Below are 20,103 nucleotides of genomic sequence, written 5' to 3'. Positions count from 1 at the left end.
GTAGACGGAAGGCACATGTTCAGCACAACACAGGCATCAAAATCTGTCAATCTGTAAACGTTCACGCAGGTCTCCAGACTGGTGAGGAATTCTAGAGGATCTTGTCTGCCAGGTTCAAATTTTCTCACACTCTTTACCACGTCTTCTAACTCTGAGGGGGTAAGGCGTTTGATGCTGTGTGACATCAACTCATCTCCACTTGCTCCATTACGCACAGTGGTGGAGTGAATTGGTGCCATTGGGTATTTAACCGTAGCACTTGAATGTTGGCATTGACTAGCCAGTGAATCTGAATGTTTCTCCCAACATCCCTTATTTCCGGCGTTGCCGCTGCTAATATCAAATATGCAGTTGGAGAACTGACTGTCCTTGTGTACGCTGTTTTGCATTATGTAATTATATGCAGTCTTCGCCTCCTCTAACTCACCTGACAACATTTCCACTGTTAATTTCAACATGTTGTTATTGGCCTTGAGAGTTCTGATTTCTTTCTGCAACTGCACTTTCTCCATTTTCAAAAGCGTGTCATTAATCTGAAGATTTTTTTATGTGTCATTAAGACATCATCTTCTTTCAGTAGGTCTTTCACTGCCTCTACCTCGTGTAATCTTTTCTTGGTCACTTTGTATGTGGCAAGAAGTCCTTGAAGGGCATTGGCAACTTTCCCTTTTTTGTGTTTTGGTATCTTTGAATAATTCTACAATTGGGACCCTGCCCACTCGTAGGGCTTATCCTCCGTGTTCTCTATTCCGTCAAACATCCCCTGCAAACCTTGTTTTGTGATGTATTTAACAATTAGATCTTCTAGAAATCCTGAGCCATGGTATTTCGGACACAAACCACACTACTTAAGGTTTTCAACAACTCGTTTCAGTTACTTTAGAAACGTTTCACGTCTGGGTCTCTGTTTCAGTTCCTTTAGAAACTAGCACAAACAAAATTGCACAGAACTGACCCACACCCAAACACCTCCTGCGTATTAATGGAACAAAGAAAAGCAGATGATCCCTATCCTTAAACTTCCTTTCTAGGTTGTTTTAAACGTGCAGATTTCCTGAAACAGAAGAATAGTAGAATACTCACCAATTCCCCTCTTTTTTCAGAAATTGCAGGATGGGTGGTTCGCCAATTGTCTTTATTCCGGTAAAGTGCAGTAACGAAGCACGTTGAACATACTCCGGATTCAATAATCCAATGCATCTTATATGTAGTTGTAATTGTTGCTTTTATTTGGAATTAGGGAAATCATTTAAAACTTCTGCTGTGTATTCTGTTAAGAGGACCTGACCTGAGGGAAGTGTGAAAGAGTTCTCACCTCTTCCCTGGCCATGTCAGAGTGTCTTTGATGGCCCTTGGCCTCATGAATACAGGCCTTTGAGATCTTTGGTCACGGCTGGAGCTGATTATGGACTGATTATGACTGATGTGTTACATGACAATAAAGGATTGTTCACATTTTATTTGAAGTCAAATCTGATGTAATAAATAGTATCTGATCATAAGGATGGAACATTTAACAGAACAGAATGTACCAGATGCCATAGAAGGTTTACGTGTGTGTTTGCATGAATGAATACAGTGGGGAAAATAAGTATTTGAACCCCTGCCGATTTCGCAAGTTTGGCCACTTGCAAAGAAATGTGTGACCTATAATTGTAATAGTAGGTGTATTTTAACAGTGAGAAACAGAATATCAACAAAAAGAAATCCAGAAAACTGCATTTTATAACATTTATGACTTAATTTGCATTTGATGCAGAAAATAAGTATTTGAACCCCTGGCAAAACATGACTTAGTACTTGGTGGAATAACCCTTGTTGGCAAGCACAGACATCAGACTTTTCTTGTAGTTGGTCACCAGGTTTACACACATCTCAGGAGGGATTTTGGTCCACTCCTCTTTGCAGATCCTCTCCAAATCCTTAAGGTTGCGTTTTCAATGGGAGGGAATGAGGGAATGAGGTTCAAGCCCAATATTCCACGTTACATGGCCCCATCCATAGTCCCCTCGATGCAGTGGAGTCGTCCTGTACCCTTGGCAGAGAAACAGCCCCAAAGCATAATGTTTCCACCTCCATGCTTGACGGTGGGGATGGTGTTCTTGGGGTCATATTCAGCATTCTTCCCCCTCCAAACGCGGCAAGTCGAGTTGATGCCAAAGAGCTTGATTTTGGTCTCATCTGACCACATCCTCCTTAGAATCATTCAAGTGTTCATTGGCAAACTTCAGACGGCCCTGTACATGTGCTTCCTAGAGCAGGGGGACCTTGCGAGTGCTGCAGTACTTCAAACCATTACGGCGTAGTGTGTTGCCAATGGTTTTCTTGGTGACTGTGGTCACAGCTGCCTTGAGATCATTCACAAGCTCCCCCTGAGTAGTTCTGGGTTATTCTGCACCTTTCGGATGATCACCGATACCGCACGAGGTGATATCTTGCATGGAGCCCCAGACCAAGAGCGATTGACAGTTGTTTGGTGTTGCTTCCATTTACGAATAATCGCACCAATAGTTGTCTGCTTCTCACCAAGCTGCTTGCCGATGGTTTTGTAGCCCATTCCAGCCTTGTGCAGGTCTACAATCTTATCTCTGACGTCCTTGGTCAACTCTTTGGTCTTGCCCATGGTGGTGAGGTTGAAGGTGTGAAGTATGATTCTTTGGACAGGTTTCTTTTATACACGTCACCAGTTGAGATCAGGTGTACCTTGTTAGGCCTAATGAGGACTAATCTGTGTGCTTCTTGGGCAAATAACTGGTCATTGGGAGCCAGAATTCTTGCTGTTTGCTTGGGGGTTTAAATACTTATTTTCTGTATATTATCAAACCAAAATCCCTCCTGAGATGTGTGTAAACCTGGTGACCAACTACAAGAAAAGTCTGACGTCTGTGCTTGCCAACAAGGGTTATTCCACCAAGTACTAAGTCATGTTTTGCCAGGGGTTCAAATACTTATTTTCTGCATCAAATGCAAATTAAGTCATAAATGTTATAAAATGCAGTTTTCTGGATTTCTTTTTGTTGATATTCTGTTTCTCACTGTTAAAATACACCTACCATTACAATTATAGATCACATATTTCTTTGCAAGTGGCCAAACTTGCGAAATCGGCAGGGGTTCAAATACTTATTTTCCCCACTGTATATGTTTTTGTATTCCCTAGTTCATGTTGTGTTTGCATCCTCCAGAGCTGTGCGTCCGTCAACCTGGCGAATAACCATGGCAACACAGCCATGCACGAGGCGGTGCGGGGGGGCCACCAGGCTCTGGTGGAACTGCTCCTGCAGGAGGGGGGGCTGGTGCACCTGAGGAACAAGAGGCAGAGGACCCCGCTGGACTGCGCTCAGGAGACTGGGAGCAAGGTAAGGACATCACAGCCAGGACATCACCGTGCATACAGCCAGAACACTGATAAACATGGCCGGCTAGATGCAGATGTCTGGCCATTTGCCATATTGATAGTTTATGTCCAGTTATTTATATCCATGTTAACTCAGTTGGGAATGGTCATGCCAGTTCTAATCGCGTCATGAAAATGTATATCACATCCCAATAAGCAGCAAGCGGCATAATCATAGCAGTAAATGTTATGTGAAAGAAGCTAACATGCCACAGATGTATAGTTTTTGACATGGTTACATTATTGTCACTTTCTTGTGATTCACTAGCTGTATATCACTCACCTTTCCATCAGATGTGTTGATGAAATCAACTTCCATGACTTTCTGATATTAATCTGAACCTACAGTTGATTATGGATACAATACTGCGACTCTTCTCTTAATCACAGAGCACAGAGATAAAGAAGATGTTGCAGAGAGCCCCAGGCCATGCCCCTGAAGCGGCAGACCCAGGAAAACAGCCCAAAGGAGCTCTGGGTAAGGATTGCATCACACTGTTAAAGGCTATTATCTCATTATGTGAAAGTGTCAGTTGAAGAGGAAAGTTAGAGGTCATGGAGAAACCAATTACAAACAGTTTCAGTTATTTGTTGAATTTAAGACATATATGGAATATATTTATGGACCTATTATTTTGTTATTTTGAAAAACCCTCTGTGTTTCCCTCTCATATGATCCAGCTCAGTCATTGGTACAAAGACTGAAACAGCAAGAGGATACAAACAGCAGGAGGCAAGACCTGCTCCAGTCTATACACAGGTATGCTTACTAAATTGAGAAGCATGAAGAAAAGTGACTCAATAGCACCCTCTGGTGTTGAGCTCACAGGCATAATTACGTCACTGTATCTGTCTCTCAGAAATGTAGTATTAGATGAATAAATCCTAGTTAGGATTGCTGTAAAGTTAATACATGATGATGCTGCTGTGTGTGTATTGTGCTCTGGTGTGCATGTATATTGTGAATGTGGTGAACGTCATTGTGATCTGTGGTTGTGCTGCAGGTCTCCGAAGGTTGTATTACAAGACAGGACCAGATCCTCAATCAACTCTCCTCTTTTAAATCGGGTACTCTCTTCTCTCCTCTCCCCTCACACATGCCGTTATATGCAAAGCCTAATTTCAGTGGATGTGTGGTATTATTCTGCACTCATCTGATTTTGTGTAGATCTTATTTTGGGGGGAAAAGTATTATATTTCCACCCGTAGTGGCCACAATGTGGTTTATATTATCGGAATTAAAGAACGTAGTTAAAGTCTGCGATTCTAATCCAGTTCACTCTTTGCAAATCTGGCAAATTGGTCTTCCCTGTCCCCGAGCTGTATGTTCAGTGTGTGCGCTCAAAAAAACTCCTGCTTGTACACAGTCCTGGCTCTGTAGATGGGAAACGAGCATAGTAGCTCGGACCAAGCCATGAAGAAATTCCAGTGAAACAACACGTTGCATCAGGAGCACAGAAGTGAGGGGTATAATGTGATTGGTTGTTGAGCCCAAATATCAACAACCTTTGGCCCGAATCATGGACTCTGGACAAATGTATAGAATAAACTACAGCAGTATTCAAAACACTGTCTTGTACTTTGAAAAATACTTTGATATACTAACCACAAGCTAACATTTTCGCAGGCGTCGGACAAGAGGAAACTGCGCAGGGGAGAGACGGTAGAGACCAGCACCCCAGCATTCACGTGTCCCCGGGGCCTAAGTGACCGCAGCCAGTCCTCCACCCCCCCACCGGGCAGCAGGAGCAGCCTGGGCCGCAGCCACACCATCCACCAGGACCTCTCTCAGGACCCCTCATCCCCTGACTGCCCCAGCCCTACACCTACCAACCCCTCTGAACCATCACCTGATCAGTCACATGACCCCCCGTCTGACCAACTTCATGTCAACGGGGACAAAGGGGAGGCCCTGGACGACGAGGACACGCAGCCCAGGACCAATGGGTCCCCAGAGACGGAGACGACATTAAAGGAGATGGATGACCTTTGACCTCTCCCCAAATTCCGTCCCAAACTCTGGCCGAGACTGATCTCAGAGGACCAACCCTGGTTAAGGATTTCTGTGGATTGGTGCGTGAAAGTCACCTGATTCAGTAAACGCTGTACAGGCCCACCTTGAGTAGTAGTTTTGTCTTAAGTGCACCGAGCACCAGAGGGATTCACATACTAAGGAATTGGCAAGATGATGATGACGCATTCAAATCAAAGCAAGAGTGGAGAGTGAAGGAAATAAGAGAGAAAGAGAGAGAGGCAAGGACATAATAGAGGACTTATCCATACACTCCCAGCACTTTTGAGTTCCTTCTGCTCTATCATATCACCACAAGTTGAAAAGGGAAACATTACTTTCTTGGAAGAAGCAGTATTTATGTCTTTCATTATTTTTGATAACACATTGGCAAAGCAAAAGATGTAAACTCTAAAGACAGACCTGGATATAGCATCAGTCCAGGAGCTGGCATACTTGATTGAAGTTCTTAACGTGTATTTGCACATGCTTCTAAGTAATTTTTCTTATTAGTTAGTTTTTAATTTGAAAACTTTTTCTTGCCATTACTTTTGGCTTCCTTTTTTTTAACGCTTAGGTTGAATTGAGAATCCATCCTCAGGAGTTTCCTGGTGAGAACATTTCTAGAAGTTAACTGCTATGCATTTTCGTTCCAGGCAGATGATTAGAATGTAATCCTTGTCTTCACATTGATTTTTTTAATTTATTTATTTATTTTTGTCTCAGCGCTTCATCTACTGCTAATACTGCAACTGTTTTGTTTCCATGGTAAATGTCCCAGTGCACATCTATGAATATTACTTTTGACAGGTTAAATCATCTCAATCACAATGTTACTGCAGCACATTGCTGCCATTGCCATCATCAAGACTGTAAATTGAGCATTTTGGTTTGTTCCTCAAGAAAAGCCACTTTAAAACTAAATTAGATGCAGTAGTCTTAACCAAGTAGAAAACGTAAAACCAGTGATCCCAATATTGCAAGCTTGCATTGCATGCAAGTTAATTGTCATTACTTAAACGTCACTGGATTTTGACGTTTTTCTTATAGGTCTTAGCACATAATGTGTTGTGATGCGCACTCACTTAACAGCGCCTACACATGGCCTGTTGTTACTGAGTATACTGTAATCCAGATTTGAAGAGGGGAGATCGAGGACCTGAACACCACACCCTTTTATCACTGTACTCGTAAGAAAAAACTCCTGTAGTGTGCTTGCTGTACCGTAGTTGCACTTGTACTTGGAGCAAGATGCACTGTATTCTGAAACAAGATCTCTCAGATAGGCGCATCTCTGCTTAGTTCCTGTGGCCTTGGATGCCGCTTTGCATCTTCTGGTTCAGAAAGCCCTGCTGGAATTTCCTACATTAATGCTCACTGTCGTGTTCTCATACAGCTTCAGAACAGCAGAACAAACTATCTGTGTAGCAATAAAGATGTGTATTTGCCATGATTTTGTGTCAAGTTTGATCTTCATTCTCCATTGAGAATTTTACCTCAAGGCTAATCAGAGTTGAGCTAAATTATTTGAAAATATTTTTGTATAGTTCGGTTCTGCGCTGAAATGCATGTGCCTTATATAAGTTGACAAAATTAACATTAATAAACCAAAAGGATGGTGTTTGGGTGTTTTCACTTGGTGTATTTGTTGTGTTGATGTGTATGCGTAGTTCTTGTTCTTTTCCATTTAAAGTAAAAAAAAAAAAAAGGGACTTAATGACGGGGGAAAAAATTCTGATTACCTGTCTCCAATATGCAACACTAATATTCACAGCGGAAATATGAATGTTCGCGTGAAACGCGCCGGAAACGACGTTTCCGTGAATTTGATGTTCGGTGATGCATGCGCTGCACTGACATAGCTCAGCAGGTAGTTCTAAAACCATGTCATGCCATTGAAGGAAAAAATAAGACTAGCGGAATCTTTTGATTTGGTAAGAATGAATTTGCTTCTTTGCCCTGACAACGCACTGAAGTAAACGTTTGGTTTGTAATGATTTCTAGGCGTGTTCGGCTAGCTTGCTACTATAATGTTATTTACGTAGCTCTGGCTAGCCTTAAGTGTTATCCTAGCAGTCATAGCTTGTGACTGTCGTAAAAGTGCTAATGTTTGTAAGATCATAGGTTTTTTTAATCTCAGCAGCCACATCTGGCCTAAAACGTATGTTACACACCGTTATTTGTAACGTGATTAACTAACAGTAAATAGATACGGAGCTTACTGTTGTGAATCGTTTTCTGAACGTGAATTTACCTAGCTAAGCTTTACCTTTTGATTATGCTTTCTAGCAAGCTAGCTAGCCAGCTGTTTTAAATGCATAAAATCTACTTGACCAGCTCACGTGTTGTTGTACTTTTGCTTACTTTAATTTGCAATGTAAGGGCTTGGAGCCAACTTTGAAGAAATGTATGTCAAACAATTAAACACAAAAGAAGGCATGCCGTTAGCTACTGCAACAGTGATTGTCCAAAATCTCAGACGCCAGAGCTAGCCTTGTAAGAGTATAAACAGAGTTATCTAAACCCGTTAATCGGAGACTGGGAAATCTTCTTGTGTGTATGACTTAAAGCGCCCCAGACATCATACCAGCCGGTTAACTAGTGCAGCTTACTCGCTCATCTCCATTATCCTTGGCTATATCCTTCCGCTTCTCCTATAATCACAGGCAGGAGATATTGCTGCTTAGATAGATGCCGCTTAACAAATTAGAACAATGGACAGCCATACCATATGTCTTTGCAGAATGTTCGCTGTGGGGTCTCAAGTCCCTGTCGCTGTCCAAATAACCTCCTGGGTTTGAGGATGCATCAGCTGCTGCTTAGCCCAATGAGGGCTTGCAGAAAGGACAGGATGACACTTTAACAGAAGATTGTGGGAAGCAAGGTGTGTGAGTGTGTTTAGTTACATTAAGAGTCTCTTAACCTCTCTTTCTCTGTGTGTGTGTTTTTTATTTTAAATGTGTTTTTGTTTTTGTGTATCTTTTATGTATATATTGTGTACTCTATCCTCATATTGGCTCTCTTGCTCTTTGGTGGGAATTGAGGTCTCTGGTCTGTTGCCTTCCCTGATCGCATCAGATCACGATGCAGTCCCACAGGCTGCGTGAGATGGACCAGCAGCAGCAGCGGCCCCTGCTGCAAGGGGACTCCACCGTGGGTGTTGGCCCAGCAGGCATCCCTTCAGATTCCACGCAGCTCTGGTTCATCCAGGACGGCTGCGGCCTGATCTGTGCCTTCATCACGTGGTTCCTGGTGCTCTACGCAGACTTCGTGGTCACCTTCGTCATGCTGCTGCCGGCCAAGAGCGTGTGGTACGCCGTGGTCAACGGGGTGCTGTTCAACGGCCTGGCAGTGCTGGCGCTTACGTCGCACCTGCGCACGATGCTCACCGACCCGGTCAGTCAGTGCGTGATTGGGACCTTACACAATGTTTGTGTGGGGGGCGGAGGGCTTTTGTAATGTATGGCATATTACACCGAACTATGTGCATTTCACATATTCTAAAGATATTTGCTACATATGTGTGTGTTTGTGGGTTGGCATGTGTTTACTCAAGGAGGTGTTTTCTTTATGGAGTAGAAATTGGGTCTTTTTATGTTGTGATAGTATTTTCTTTTTTTCATTGGCTTAATGGCCTACGGGTAATGAGTACATTTCCCTGGTTGGGAGATAATGAAGGATAACTACATCACTGCCCAAATGAGCGGAGGCGTGTAGTTGATAGACCACTGTGTAGGAGTAATAGGTTCACTGTTAGGACAACATGAGCAGTTCTGTCCATTTTCTTTTCCAGCACTTCCAAATCATATGATCACTTCACAAGTGACGAAGACTGTCTTGGAAAGTTATGGTATTGATGGGTATGGGGTCCTCAGAGGTGAGAATGATCTTGCTCGTTCGCTCTTTGACCCTTTTTTTTTTTACCTTTTATGCAGGGAGCGGTCCCCAAGGGCAACGCCACAAAGGAGTACATGGACAGCCTGCAGCTGAAGCCCGGGGAGGTCATCTACAAGTGCCCCAAGTGCTGTAGCATCAAGCCAGAGAGGGCCCATCACTGCAGGTCAGCCGGTCACGTGGGTGGGGGTCTCTCATTTCATTAGTTAAGATGGCTCATTTTCCTATTGGAGTTAGTGGCATTGCTGTTTGAATTAGGCTTATGTTAAGCCTATGCTTGTGATTCTGATTCTATTCGAGCTGTTTGTGCATAGGTGATATGAGCTACTGCATGGCTAAAAGCATGGTGCAACACATTCACAGCTTATGTTATTGAGGAATCTTTTGAACAGCTGTTACATTTTAAACATTATTCTGGTTGCAGTTTCAATACCTGTGGAATAAAGTTCACTGCGTTATGGCATGTGGGGGTATAAAGTGGATGTTTTTCTCTGCCACCTCTTAGCATCTGTAAGCGCTGCATCCGTAAGATGGACCACCACTGCCCCTGGGTGAACAACTGCGTGGGGGAAAAAAATCAGCGCTTCTTTGTGCTCTTCACTGTAAGTCTGTCTGCGTTGTATATTCAAACAGGTATAGAACACTTATTTTTTTTCATCCTCCGTCTCTGACGAGGGTAGGCTAGCCTCACCCTTTCCCTTGATGGGCTGTTTTACCGTGACCGTACCAAGAAGATAATCCTTTTGTAAGCATGCACCATATGTCCTCAAATAATCGTATCAGTTTGTGAAAAATGTTTTTGATACCTCCATTAACAATGTCTCTGTGTCTCTGTGTGTCTCTGTGTGTGTGTGTGTGTGTCTGCAGATGTATATAGCCATGATCTCTGCCCATGCGCTAGCCCTCTCTGGGTTCCAGTTCATTACCTGTGTCCGAGTTCAGTGGAACGGTGAGGGCGACCTCACACTAGGCCTTTATCCTGACACGTTGCACTCCGACACTTAAACATACATTTTGTGCATATTACTGATGTATATATGACATGGATACGCATTTGATATGTTTTCATTTGTCCCTGAAGCGTTGCATAACACAATACTTTTATACCACATTACAGACAGACATACAGTACCAGTCAAAAGTTTGGACACACCTTCTCATTCAATGGTTTTTCTTTATTTTTTATTTTGTATACATTGTAGATTAATATTGAAGACATCCAAACTATGAAGGAACACATATGGAATTATGTGGTAAACAAAAAAATGCTCAACAAACCAGAATATATTTTATATTTTAGATTCTTAGATCTTTTTAGAAGTAGCCACCTTTTGCTTTGATGACAGCTTTGCACACTCTTGGCATTCTTTCAATCAGCTTCATGAGGTAGTCACCTGGAATGGTTTTCCAACAGTCTTGAAGGAGTTCCCAGAGGTGCTGAGCACTTGTTGGCTGCTTTACCTTCACTCTGTGGTCCAACTCATCCCAGACCATCTCAACTGGGTTTAGGTTGGGTGATTGTTGAGGCCAGGTCATCTGACCCAGCACTCTATCACTCTCCTTCTTGGTCAAATAGCCCTTACATAGCCTGGAGGTGTGTTTGGGGTCATTGCCCTGTTGAAATACAAATGATGGTCCCACTAAGCGCAAACCAGATGGGATGGCATGTCGCTGCAGGATGCTTTGGTAGCCATGCTGGTTTAGTATGCCTTGAATTTTGAATAAATCACAAAACAGTGTCACCAGCAAAGCACCATCACACCTCCTCCTCAATGCTTCGCGGTGGGAACCACACATGTAGAAACCATCCACTCACCTCTTCTGCGTCTTACAAAGACACGGCAGGTGGAACCAAAAATCTCAAATTTGGACTCATCAGCCCAAAGTAGATTTCCACCGGTTTAATGTCCATTCCTTGTGTTTCTTGCCCAGGCAAGTCTCTTCTTGTTGTTGTTCTTCCTCAGTAGTGGTTTCTTTGCAGCAATTTCACCATGAAGGCCTGATTCACGCAGTCTCCTCTGAACAGTTGATGTTGAGATGTGTCTGCTACTTGAACTCTGCAAAGCATTTATGTGGGCTCTAATCTGAGGTGCAGTTAATTGGCGGTTTCTGAGGCTGGTAACTCTAATGAACTTATCTTCTGCAGCAGAGGTAACTCTTGGTCTTCCTGTCCTGGGGCGGTCCTCATGAGAGCCAGTTTCATCATAGCGTTTGATGGTTTTCGCTACTGCACTTGAGGATACATTCAAAGTTCTTGAAATCTTCCGGCTTGACTGACCTTCCTGTCTTAAAGTAATGATGGACTGTTGTTTCTCTTTACTTAGTTGAGTGGTTCTTGCCATAATATGGATTAGAACTGTAGTCGAATAGGCCTATTCACTGTATAGAACTGTGCACCAACCCTGCCTCTGCACAACACAACTGATGGTCTCAAACACATTAAGAAGGCAAGAAATTCCACAAATTAACTGTTGACAAGGCACACCTGTTAATTGAAAACCATTCCAGGTGACTACCTCGTGAAGCTGCTTGAAAGAATGCCAAATGCAAAATTGTCATCACAGCAAAAGGTGGCTACTTTGAATAATCTAAAATATAAACCATATTCTGGTTTATTTAACACTTTTTTTGTTTACCACATAACTCCATATGTGTTCCTTCATAGTTTTGATGTCTTCAATATTAATCTGCAATGTAGAAAAAAATTTAAATAAAGAAAAACCATTGAATGAGAAGGTGTGTCCAAACTTTTGACTGGTACTGTATATGTACACCAGCCTTACAGATATGACTTAAAATTGATTTGTACAAAATTGCCCATCAGCAAGTGCACATTGATTAAAATGTTTACATCAATAATACACCTGTATCGTGTACATGAGGGGCAGAAAAGAGTTTTGAAAACTTTCTATTTAATTTTACCAACACTGACACTGGCTGACCATAGATGTGTTCTGACCCTCAACACTGACTCTGAGCAAAGCATGTCTATGAAATGCAGACAGCTGACTGTGGGATATTTGTCTGACCGTATGAGAATCTAGACCTTAGCTGTTCGTACCCATACCCATAGCTTCAGCTGTGATGTGCGAATTCTTTCTCTCTGCACCTTCTAGAGTGCAGTGACTTCTCCCCTCCTGTGACGGTCATGCTTATGATCTTCCTCTGCCTGGAGGCCCTTCTCTTCCTCACCTTCACTGCCGTCATGTTCGGCACACAGCTCCACTCCATCTGTAACGATGAGACCGTAAGTCAGCACTCGTCTCACCCCTGCTGATGGGAACTCTGTTGTTTTCCACAATTAAACGTTGTACTGTTGGGCTCTCTCTTTAATAGAAATATTATTACATGAAAATATTATTACATTTTATAAATACATATTTAGGAGTAGTTAGCTATTTTCTTTGTAGCCTTTGATACAGTGTGGAAAATGTGTGGCTTGACTAAATTGCTTAAAAATATTACTTGTTAGCGGGTTGTTTTCCACAATTAACTTCGCACTGTTAGTATCTCTATTGGGTACAAATGTTATGAGGATAAACCTTATTAGCATTAGTTTTAAAAATGCCCGTGGAGGAGCAGGTGGCACATTTGTGTGGAGCCTGAGGCAGGAAAATGTGTTGAATAACTAAGCTTCATTAGATCATTCTTGGTACATTGGTATTACGGGTGTTATTTATTCCATACATGTTTGTACATCGCAAATTTAGAGCATTTTTAGCGCTCAGTCAGAACCCGCGTCCTGCCCTCTGCCTGTGCAGGAGATCGAGCGCCTGAAGAGCGAGAGGCCCACGTGGGAGCGGCGGACGCGCTGGGAGGGCATGAGGGTCGTGTTCGGGGGCAAGCCTTCGCTCGTCTGGATCAACCCCTTCGCTGGCCTGCGGCTGCGCCACCTGCTCTCTACACGCACGAGAAAGAGCGGACCCGAGTTCTCCGTCTAAACCACACACATGCACACACACACACACCCACACATACTCTCTAAACACACACATACACATACAGAGACTCTACACACACTTACCCAGACTACATACATGCATACAGACATGCACACACACACTACACCCAGGCTCAGGTGTGAGTTCCAGTGAGTTGTTCGTTCCTGGTGTTGTAGAGTTATGTTCATCAGGACACACTCAAAAATAATCCCCAAAATAGTTTACGTATCAGCACATATGTGTAAGCAGATACACACAGGTTTGTGATCACCCACACAATGTGTATGTGGTCACACACAACTCTTTAACACCGCTTTACCGCCTCACTGGTCCACTCACATGTTATGAAGCTGAGCTTGTGAAAAGAAACAAAGAAACGAGAGACGTTATGATGTTATGACATACACTACATGCCTGCACCAAGAACTACAAACACACACACACACACACACACACACACACACACACACACTTGGTGCTGTGTTGGACTCTATAAGACTGACTGGCTCCTTAGTGGGCTCAGCCCACCCTCCTGTGGAACTGCTTTGCAACCAATAGGGTCTAAGAAGGGAACATGAAGCTGCAATCAAACAGAAGAAGACCTTCGTTGTCAACATTGTTTTTTTATTTTTATTCATTTATGTATGGATGTGGGTGTTTTTTAATCATTGTGAAGTCGTCCTTGTGTTTTTAGTGCATCTCTCAATCATTCAGGTGGTTTAAAGCAGAGTCAAAGTCAGACATCTGTCTTCTCATTGCTGCTGGGTGGATTAATGCACTGAATGACATAGCCGAGCCAGATCAGGCTGTGTGGATGCACTCTGTGGGTTTTGAACTGTGTGTTTTGTGTGAGCTATTGGGTTCGGTGGTAGAGGATCTAGTCAAATGCATCAGGGAGGAGAAAAGGAAAGAAGGAGGGAGGCACGGGGGGAGGTGGGCGGGTGGAAAGATGGCCGGATGCCAGAATGTCAGGATTCAGCAGTAGGACCCAGCTTCACCCTTATGGAACAGCCACCGCCCCTCTGTTATTGTCACAGTGGTCAATGCCTAATTTCCATGTGAAGTGACAGGAGGAAATTGCTGGATATTGCTGTCTGATGACTCGCTGTACGGTTGTAATTACACAGAGGCAAAAACAACCAGTGTTTGGATCAGCCTTGGTGATGGCAATTACCAGCAGCCGACCACAGTTTTTTTTATTTGTTTTGTATTTTGCCCAGCTTGTACATGTGCATATTTCACCGGCTTTAAAACATCTCACCTTCCACAGTGTGCATTCGTATGTATTTGAGGGACAGGGATTGGTCTGTGCCTATTTAATTATTACCTCCTGTGGATGCTGGACCAGTCGAGGCTTACTGCAGGGACACTAGTGGCAATGAGATATCTTTAAAAGCTCAGTGTAATCGCTTCTCACTTAGTCTTCTGAGGTGAATTATTAATGCTGATGGCTCATAGCAAAGACCTGCATGGTACAATGTAGTATTGATTTAAGACCGAGTAGTCTGGCTTTCAAAATAGTGACCTCAAGATCCTGTTATTTGAGTGCATGTGCGTCATATACGTATTAAACTCAAAAAAAATCAAATTATTATATTATGACAAATTTTACTCAAATAATATTGTAAGGATGTGATTCTCTCATAACTCTGAATCATGCATTCATTCATGCATCAGACACTCCTCTTTTGGTGCAATGGACATTGTCAGGATAAACACAGATATCAGGTAGAAATGTGCAGTATCTGAAGAAAACTTGTCTGTCTGTTGGAATTAAAGGATATTTCTTACAAATCTGTCCTTTGGCATGTTGATGTATTCCTGGACGTTAACCCTTGTGTATAGTCAAGTGATGTCTATATGTGCACAACTGTTTTGATATAACAAAACTGTTCAGTAACTTTAGTGTCTTTTAGATGCTCAAAATATCCCAGTTGCTGAGTATTAAGGGTTTTGTGGACTTTTCAAGAGAAATTTAAATTATTACATTAAAACTTCACACAGCACAATGTTCCATATTCACATCTACCGGTTGGTGTGATGTGGTTGGTGTGTGTGTGTGAGAGAGACTACCACCTGTGTAGTGTATTGGTTCTTCCCACACTCTAAAGACCAGTGTTGATTAACCCTCACTAAAGAGAGTTAACCATACGTCAGCCCTGTGGCACACACTAACGACTGACTCACTGGAGTCAGACCCAGCTTCCACTGGATTGCACTCAGGAGTACTTTTGTAACCATTAACAGTACCACAACTTTACTTTACCTTGTAATCACAAGGGTTTTGTAACTATTAAGGGTAGTTTATTTTTTAAAGCCTACTTAGTCATGCCAGGGGCAGCATTCTTGCTGGTTCTGTTGCTGGTGCTGGGACCTGGGTGTGGGGGACCAGTAAAGGACCCCCAGCCGGGCCTTTCGGACCAGGACCTCTTCTGGGGAACTGACCAGTACGACTTTGCCATCGTGCTGGGTGCCTCTGGTCTGGAGTGCTTCTGGCACATGGCGCACCAGGGAGAGCAGTTCTACTTCAACTACATGGTGAGGAGCACAGGCATGGCTTTGATTATGGAGAGATTGTGGTTCTTTTGTGATTTTTTTTTGTGATTGGTTTTCAGAGCATTACACTGGTACTGCCAAATATTCCGTATGTTCCAATTGCATACCAAAGTGATAGTACAAAAATAATACTTAAAGGGAAGATTTAGTTTTGGGAAATGTTTTAAAAAAATTGAGTATAAACTACCCAAAATTATAGCAGTAAAATGGTGCAATGTTTAAATGGTAGTGGAAAAATGTCTTGCACTTTGACTTCTGTAAAGTGAACATGACTTTCAATCTGTTCTGTGTTTCCACCATATGTTACATCCTCACGCATGGTTTGTCACACACATATTAGACTGGTGTCCGATAATGACTTATATCTGAGAAACATAGTTTTTTATTCAACATAAAAGCTGATGATACCCATCCACTCAAGCCTAGTCCTGGGTTCACCAGCACCATCTGTGTTTTGTGTTTAGGTCCAGTGGGTGACGGGGGTGGCCAACGACAGACACCTGGCAGTGACGGTCAACTCCCCAAAGGGCTACCTGGTCAGCGAGGCTGATGACGCCACAGGCGAGATCAAATTTGAGGCCAAAGAGACCGGTAAATTACTATTAGATTGATCCATTCTGCAGAGCGCAGGTGTACATTATGATTCAGCAGTACATGTCATAAGCTTATTTGCTCCGAGTATCGAACCCATGACGTGTTGATAGCACCTTGCTCTATTTTTTCTCCACGGAAATGTCTTTTCCTATTCAAAATATCTTTGAAATGTTATACTGTTTTATTTGTGTTTGTGATGCATCATCTCTATAGAATGTCTTAATATAATCTGATATTAATAATGATAATAATTACTGTCTTTTTTAATGACTCCTTTTAGGATTTTATCAGATGTGCCTTAGCAACTTCCACAACCGCTTTGGCCACATGCAGGTGTTCTTGAACTTTGGCGTGTACTATGAGGGTTCAGAAGACATGAAGAAACAGAAGGAGGAAGATGACAAGAAGAAAGAGGAGGACAGGAAAGACTTAAACAACACCATTACCACCATTGAGGTTAGGCTGATGACCAGGAATCAACCCTAATTTCCAAGATTGTATACAATAATGTTTATAAAATGTGTATCATTCATTGATATTTACAGTGTCTTTGCAATATTCCCCCTTACCTATAGCTCATGGTAATGTAACTATCCAATTAACAGCCTGATAATGATGGGAAAGCCTCATCCCACCCCCAAAACATCCTACATTTCCAAACATCCTACATTTCTAAACCTAAATTTCCAGTGACACAAGGTTTACAAACAGAAAAAATCCACAAAGCAACATTGTCAATATACAAAATTATGCTGAGCTTCAAGTCTTTTGAACAATTTCTTCTAGAACACAAAATGTTTCTACTGTAAGATTCTTAGAACACTCATTCATGTCTCCCCTCAGGACAGTTCAGTCAGGCTGCAGAGTTACGTGTTCCACATGTGGCGTCACTACAACTTCGCCCGCATGCGTCGGGGGACAGACTACTACCTACTCTTGTCCAACTCCACCTACGTGGGTTACTGGTCCGCAGCACAGAGTGTGGTCATCCTCCTGTCTGGATACTTGCAGCTGTTTTTCCTCAAGAGGCTCTTCAAAACCAAAACCACAACAGAGACGGACAAACCTCGCTGCTGAGGCAGAGAGAATATGAGAGAATGTTTGTGTTCAGTCAAGGTGTAGGCCACTGAAGAGGAGAAGGCAAACCTGGAATTTGGAATGGAATTTAATTTAATTGAATTAATTATTGTAATTGTATCTGGGAAGTCAGTCAGTTCAGCTGTTAAGTACTTTAAGTGTAAGTGTCGGTACTGTGTGTGCAGCTGGACCAAATAATTCATATTTAGTCATAATTTCTACATCAGAGATAATATACAAAACTCAATTAAAACATAGAGTCCAAAAGATTTCCACAGGATTTATTTTTTCTAATATATCAATATACTCTGGAAAGTATATCTATATTTAGTTATTTTTCTGGTTTTGAATGTGCTGTGGCAGAATGTGTATGGTAGGAACTCCAGAGAGGAAGGTCAGCCCCTAGCGAGGCTGGTTAATTATTTCCAGTGCTCAGGTGCAGAGGACTACACTCACAGCAAGGTACAAGGAGACTAGGACCACCCTGTGTGAGAGTGACATGCATTACTCCAGCAGTTCATTACTGTGTCTGTGAGTGAAGAGGTGTGTGTGTGTGTGTGTGTATATATTAGTAAAAACCATGCCAGAGCACCTGTGGTGCAGGATTCTGCTCCTGCTCCTGCTCCTGCTCCTGGTAAGGCCGGGAATCAGGGCCCAGAAGACCGAGCCTAGCACAGGTCTATTCCGTGGGTCGGACCAGTACGACTTTGCCATCCTCTTGCCTGGCTCTGGGTACCAGTGCTTCTGGCATTTTACCCACCAGAGCGGGCGCTTCTACCTAACATACATGGTGAGTCCACTGGAGAGTAGCTCTTTTCTCAGACTTTTTTCAACAGTTCAAGTGAAATTCAAAAAGTAGAAAAATGCATTTTGAATAACCTATTGTTCCTCTTGTTCTATACTATAATCTATTTATTGAGACATGGTGTTGTCCATAATGTTGTCTGTAAGACACTGAATATATTATGTTGGTGGCGTATGGCAGACATGTATGGTATGGTGCCAAACTAATCTGACATGCTGTGTGTGTGACCTACAGAGAAGTCGTTCTCCTTGGACTTATCGGCTTATCTTTGCATTCCACTAAATACAGCTAAGTCTTGATAACAATAAAAATGTTGAACCAACAAAAATATAGTTTTAGTTTCTGAACCTGCATGAGGAGCCTAAATAGAGACTACAAGGAGGATATATATATATACTAGTTTGCCGCCAGTAATTATCTACACTGAATTTAGAATAAAACTGATGTCAAAATGATACAGATATAAGGACAGAGTGGGTAGCAAATAATTACAATGTGACATAAAACAAAATGGATTCATATTTGTATGACGACCCAATAAATGTTTCACCAGTTCCACGTTTCTCCCGGTTCTCTGCTTCTCATACCTTGATGTCCATTGTAGCATCAGCTCCAGGCCATTTCTCTGGCTTTCAGATGACTCCCTGCAGTGTTTTGCTAATCCTGCTGTGACTCTGATGTGGTGTGGTGTGGTCTGGTTGTAGGTGCAGTGGGTGAGCGGCATGTCTGCAGACAGACGCTTACATGTGACCGTCCTCTCCCCAGACGGCCTGCTGGTGGCCTCCTTAGATGAACCATCTGGCCAGATCAACTTCCAGACTCAGGAGACAGGTATTCCAGTCATACCTCTGCAATGTCATATTTATGTGTCTATTAACATTATTGTACAGGATTCATTTTTAGTAATAATTCAGGGTTTTTCTCTCTCTCTCTTTCTAATGGCATTGTCACAATATGATCTATTTTTAGCATTTCTATAGAAAACTACATATATTGAGGCCATTGTATTCAGATTTTCCCCATTCTGTACAGGTTTCTACCAAATGTGTCTTGGGAACTTTGTTAACAAATATGGAAATATGCAAGTGTATCTGGACTTTGGAGTGTACTATGAAGGCATGGGGGATCTAGAGAGAGAGGATGAGCGGGAGAAATATGAAGAACAGTTGAATAGTACCATCTCTAGCATTCAGGTAACTGGCTATGAGGGCAATAGTAGTTGGAAAAAGAAAATGTATTTTAAAATTGATCAAGTGTATGTTAAAATCACTTAAATGAATGCCAATGAATAAGCAATACTAAAGTATTCTATTAATGCAGCCAATTAAAAAAATAATACAGTAGCGTACTTTGACACGTCACGTATTGTTTACAACTGCAAGGGCGTCAACATCTTGTTGATTACCTTGCTGTAGTAAATGCTATACTAATGACGTCTACTTAACCTCCAGATGAGTGCGAGCAAGCTGAATACATATGTTGTCAACATGTGGCGCTTCTACAACTACGGTCGCATGAAGAGAACCACAGATCACTACCTGCTGGTGTCCAACTCCAATTACATCAGCTGGTGGTCAGCAGCACAGAGCATAGTCATCCTCACGGCCGGATACCTGCAGCTCTTCATCATCAAACAGTTCTTCCACACACAGACCAATAAGCCACGCTGCTGAGGAGTCCATTTAAACTCTCATTACTGATTTGGGGATTTCAGAAACAACTACTTTCATTCAAATATGAATTGTACATGTTTAAAAAGTAAGGTGCAGTGTTGTATATTCTATCTGTCAGTTTATCAGTTGTAATGAGCTACTTGGATATGGCCTGT

General features: G+C 42.4%; 4 protein-coding genes across 5 annotated transcripts in view; all 4 read left to right on the top strand.

Annotated features, from left to right (window-relative positions):
• Window positions 1-6,861, top strand: part of ankrd27 (ankyrin repeat domain 27 (VPS9 domain)) — a 34,001-nt gene extending 27,140 nt beyond the window's left edge. Inside the window, exons 25-29 of the mRNA XM_031565141.2 lie at window positions 3,186-3,359; window positions 3,788-3,875; window positions 4,079-4,157; window positions 4,402-4,465; window positions 5,025-6,861. Of these exons, the coding sequence (XP_031421001.1) occupies window positions 3,186-3,359; window positions 3,788-3,875; window positions 4,079-4,157; window positions 4,402-4,465; window positions 5,025-5,390 (771 nt within the window). The 3' untranslated portion in view covers window positions 5,391-6,861. The remainder of the gene's footprint in view (window positions 1-3,185; window positions 3,360-3,787; window positions 3,876-4,078; window positions 4,158-4,401; window positions 4,466-5,024) is intronic.
• A 265-nt stretch (window positions 6,862-7,126) lies between these two features.
• LOC105900735 (palmitoyltransferase ZDHHC7-like) lies at window positions 7,127-15,037 on the top strand. Of its 2 annotated transcripts, none has more exons than XM_012828090.3 (8): window positions 7,127-7,342; window positions 8,152-8,292; window positions 8,487-8,804; window positions 9,344-9,468; window positions 9,808-9,904; window positions 10,170-10,251; window positions 12,419-12,549; window positions 13,064-15,037. In XM_012828090.3, exons 3-8 carry the CDS (start codon window positions 8,493-8,495, stop codon window positions 13,241-13,243), a joined length of 927 nt encoding a protein of 308 aa, XP_012683544.1. In that variant the 5' UTR covers window positions 7,127-7,342; window positions 8,152-8,292; window positions 8,487-8,492; the 3' UTR covers window positions 13,244-15,037. The 2 variants fall into 2 exon arrangements, with proteins under 2 accessions (XP_012683544.1, XP_031421002.1); XM_031565142.2 differs by having other exon boundaries at window positions 8,453-8,804.
• Window positions 15,038-15,571: 534 nt separating this feature from the next.
• Window positions 15,572-17,518, top strand: LOC105900732 (transmembrane emp24 domain-containing protein 6-like). Its single transcript, XM_012828089.3, has 4 exons — window positions 15,572-15,781; window positions 16,264-16,390; window positions 16,674-16,849; window positions 17,237-17,518. The coding sequence occupies exons 1-4, from the start codon at window positions 15,572-15,574 to the stop codon at window positions 17,468-17,470; spliced, it is 747 nt and encodes a 248-aa protein (XP_012683543.1). The 3' UTR covers window positions 17,471-17,518.
• A 532-nt stretch (window positions 17,519-18,050) lies between these two features.
• LOC105900731 (transmembrane emp24 domain-containing protein 6-like) lies at window positions 18,051-20,055 on the top strand. The gene is made up of 4 exons (XM_012828088.2): window positions 18,051-18,260; window positions 18,980-19,106; window positions 19,308-19,468; window positions 19,727-20,055. The coding sequence occupies exons 1-4, from the start codon at window positions 18,051-18,053 to the stop codon at window positions 19,946-19,948; spliced, it is 720 nt and encodes a 239-aa protein (XP_012683542.2). The 3' UTR covers window positions 19,949-20,055.
• The last annotated feature ends 48 nt before the right edge of the window (window positions 20,056-20,103 follow it).

This window comes from Clupea harengus, chromosome 3 (assembly GCF_900700415.2).
Source record: "Clupea harengus chromosome 3, Ch_v2.0.2, whole genome shotgun sequence".
NCBI lineage: Eukaryota > Metazoa > Chordata > Actinopteri > Clupeiformes > Clupeidae > Clupea > Clupea harengus.
This window is presented reverse-complemented; position numbering and strand designations above follow the sequence as displayed.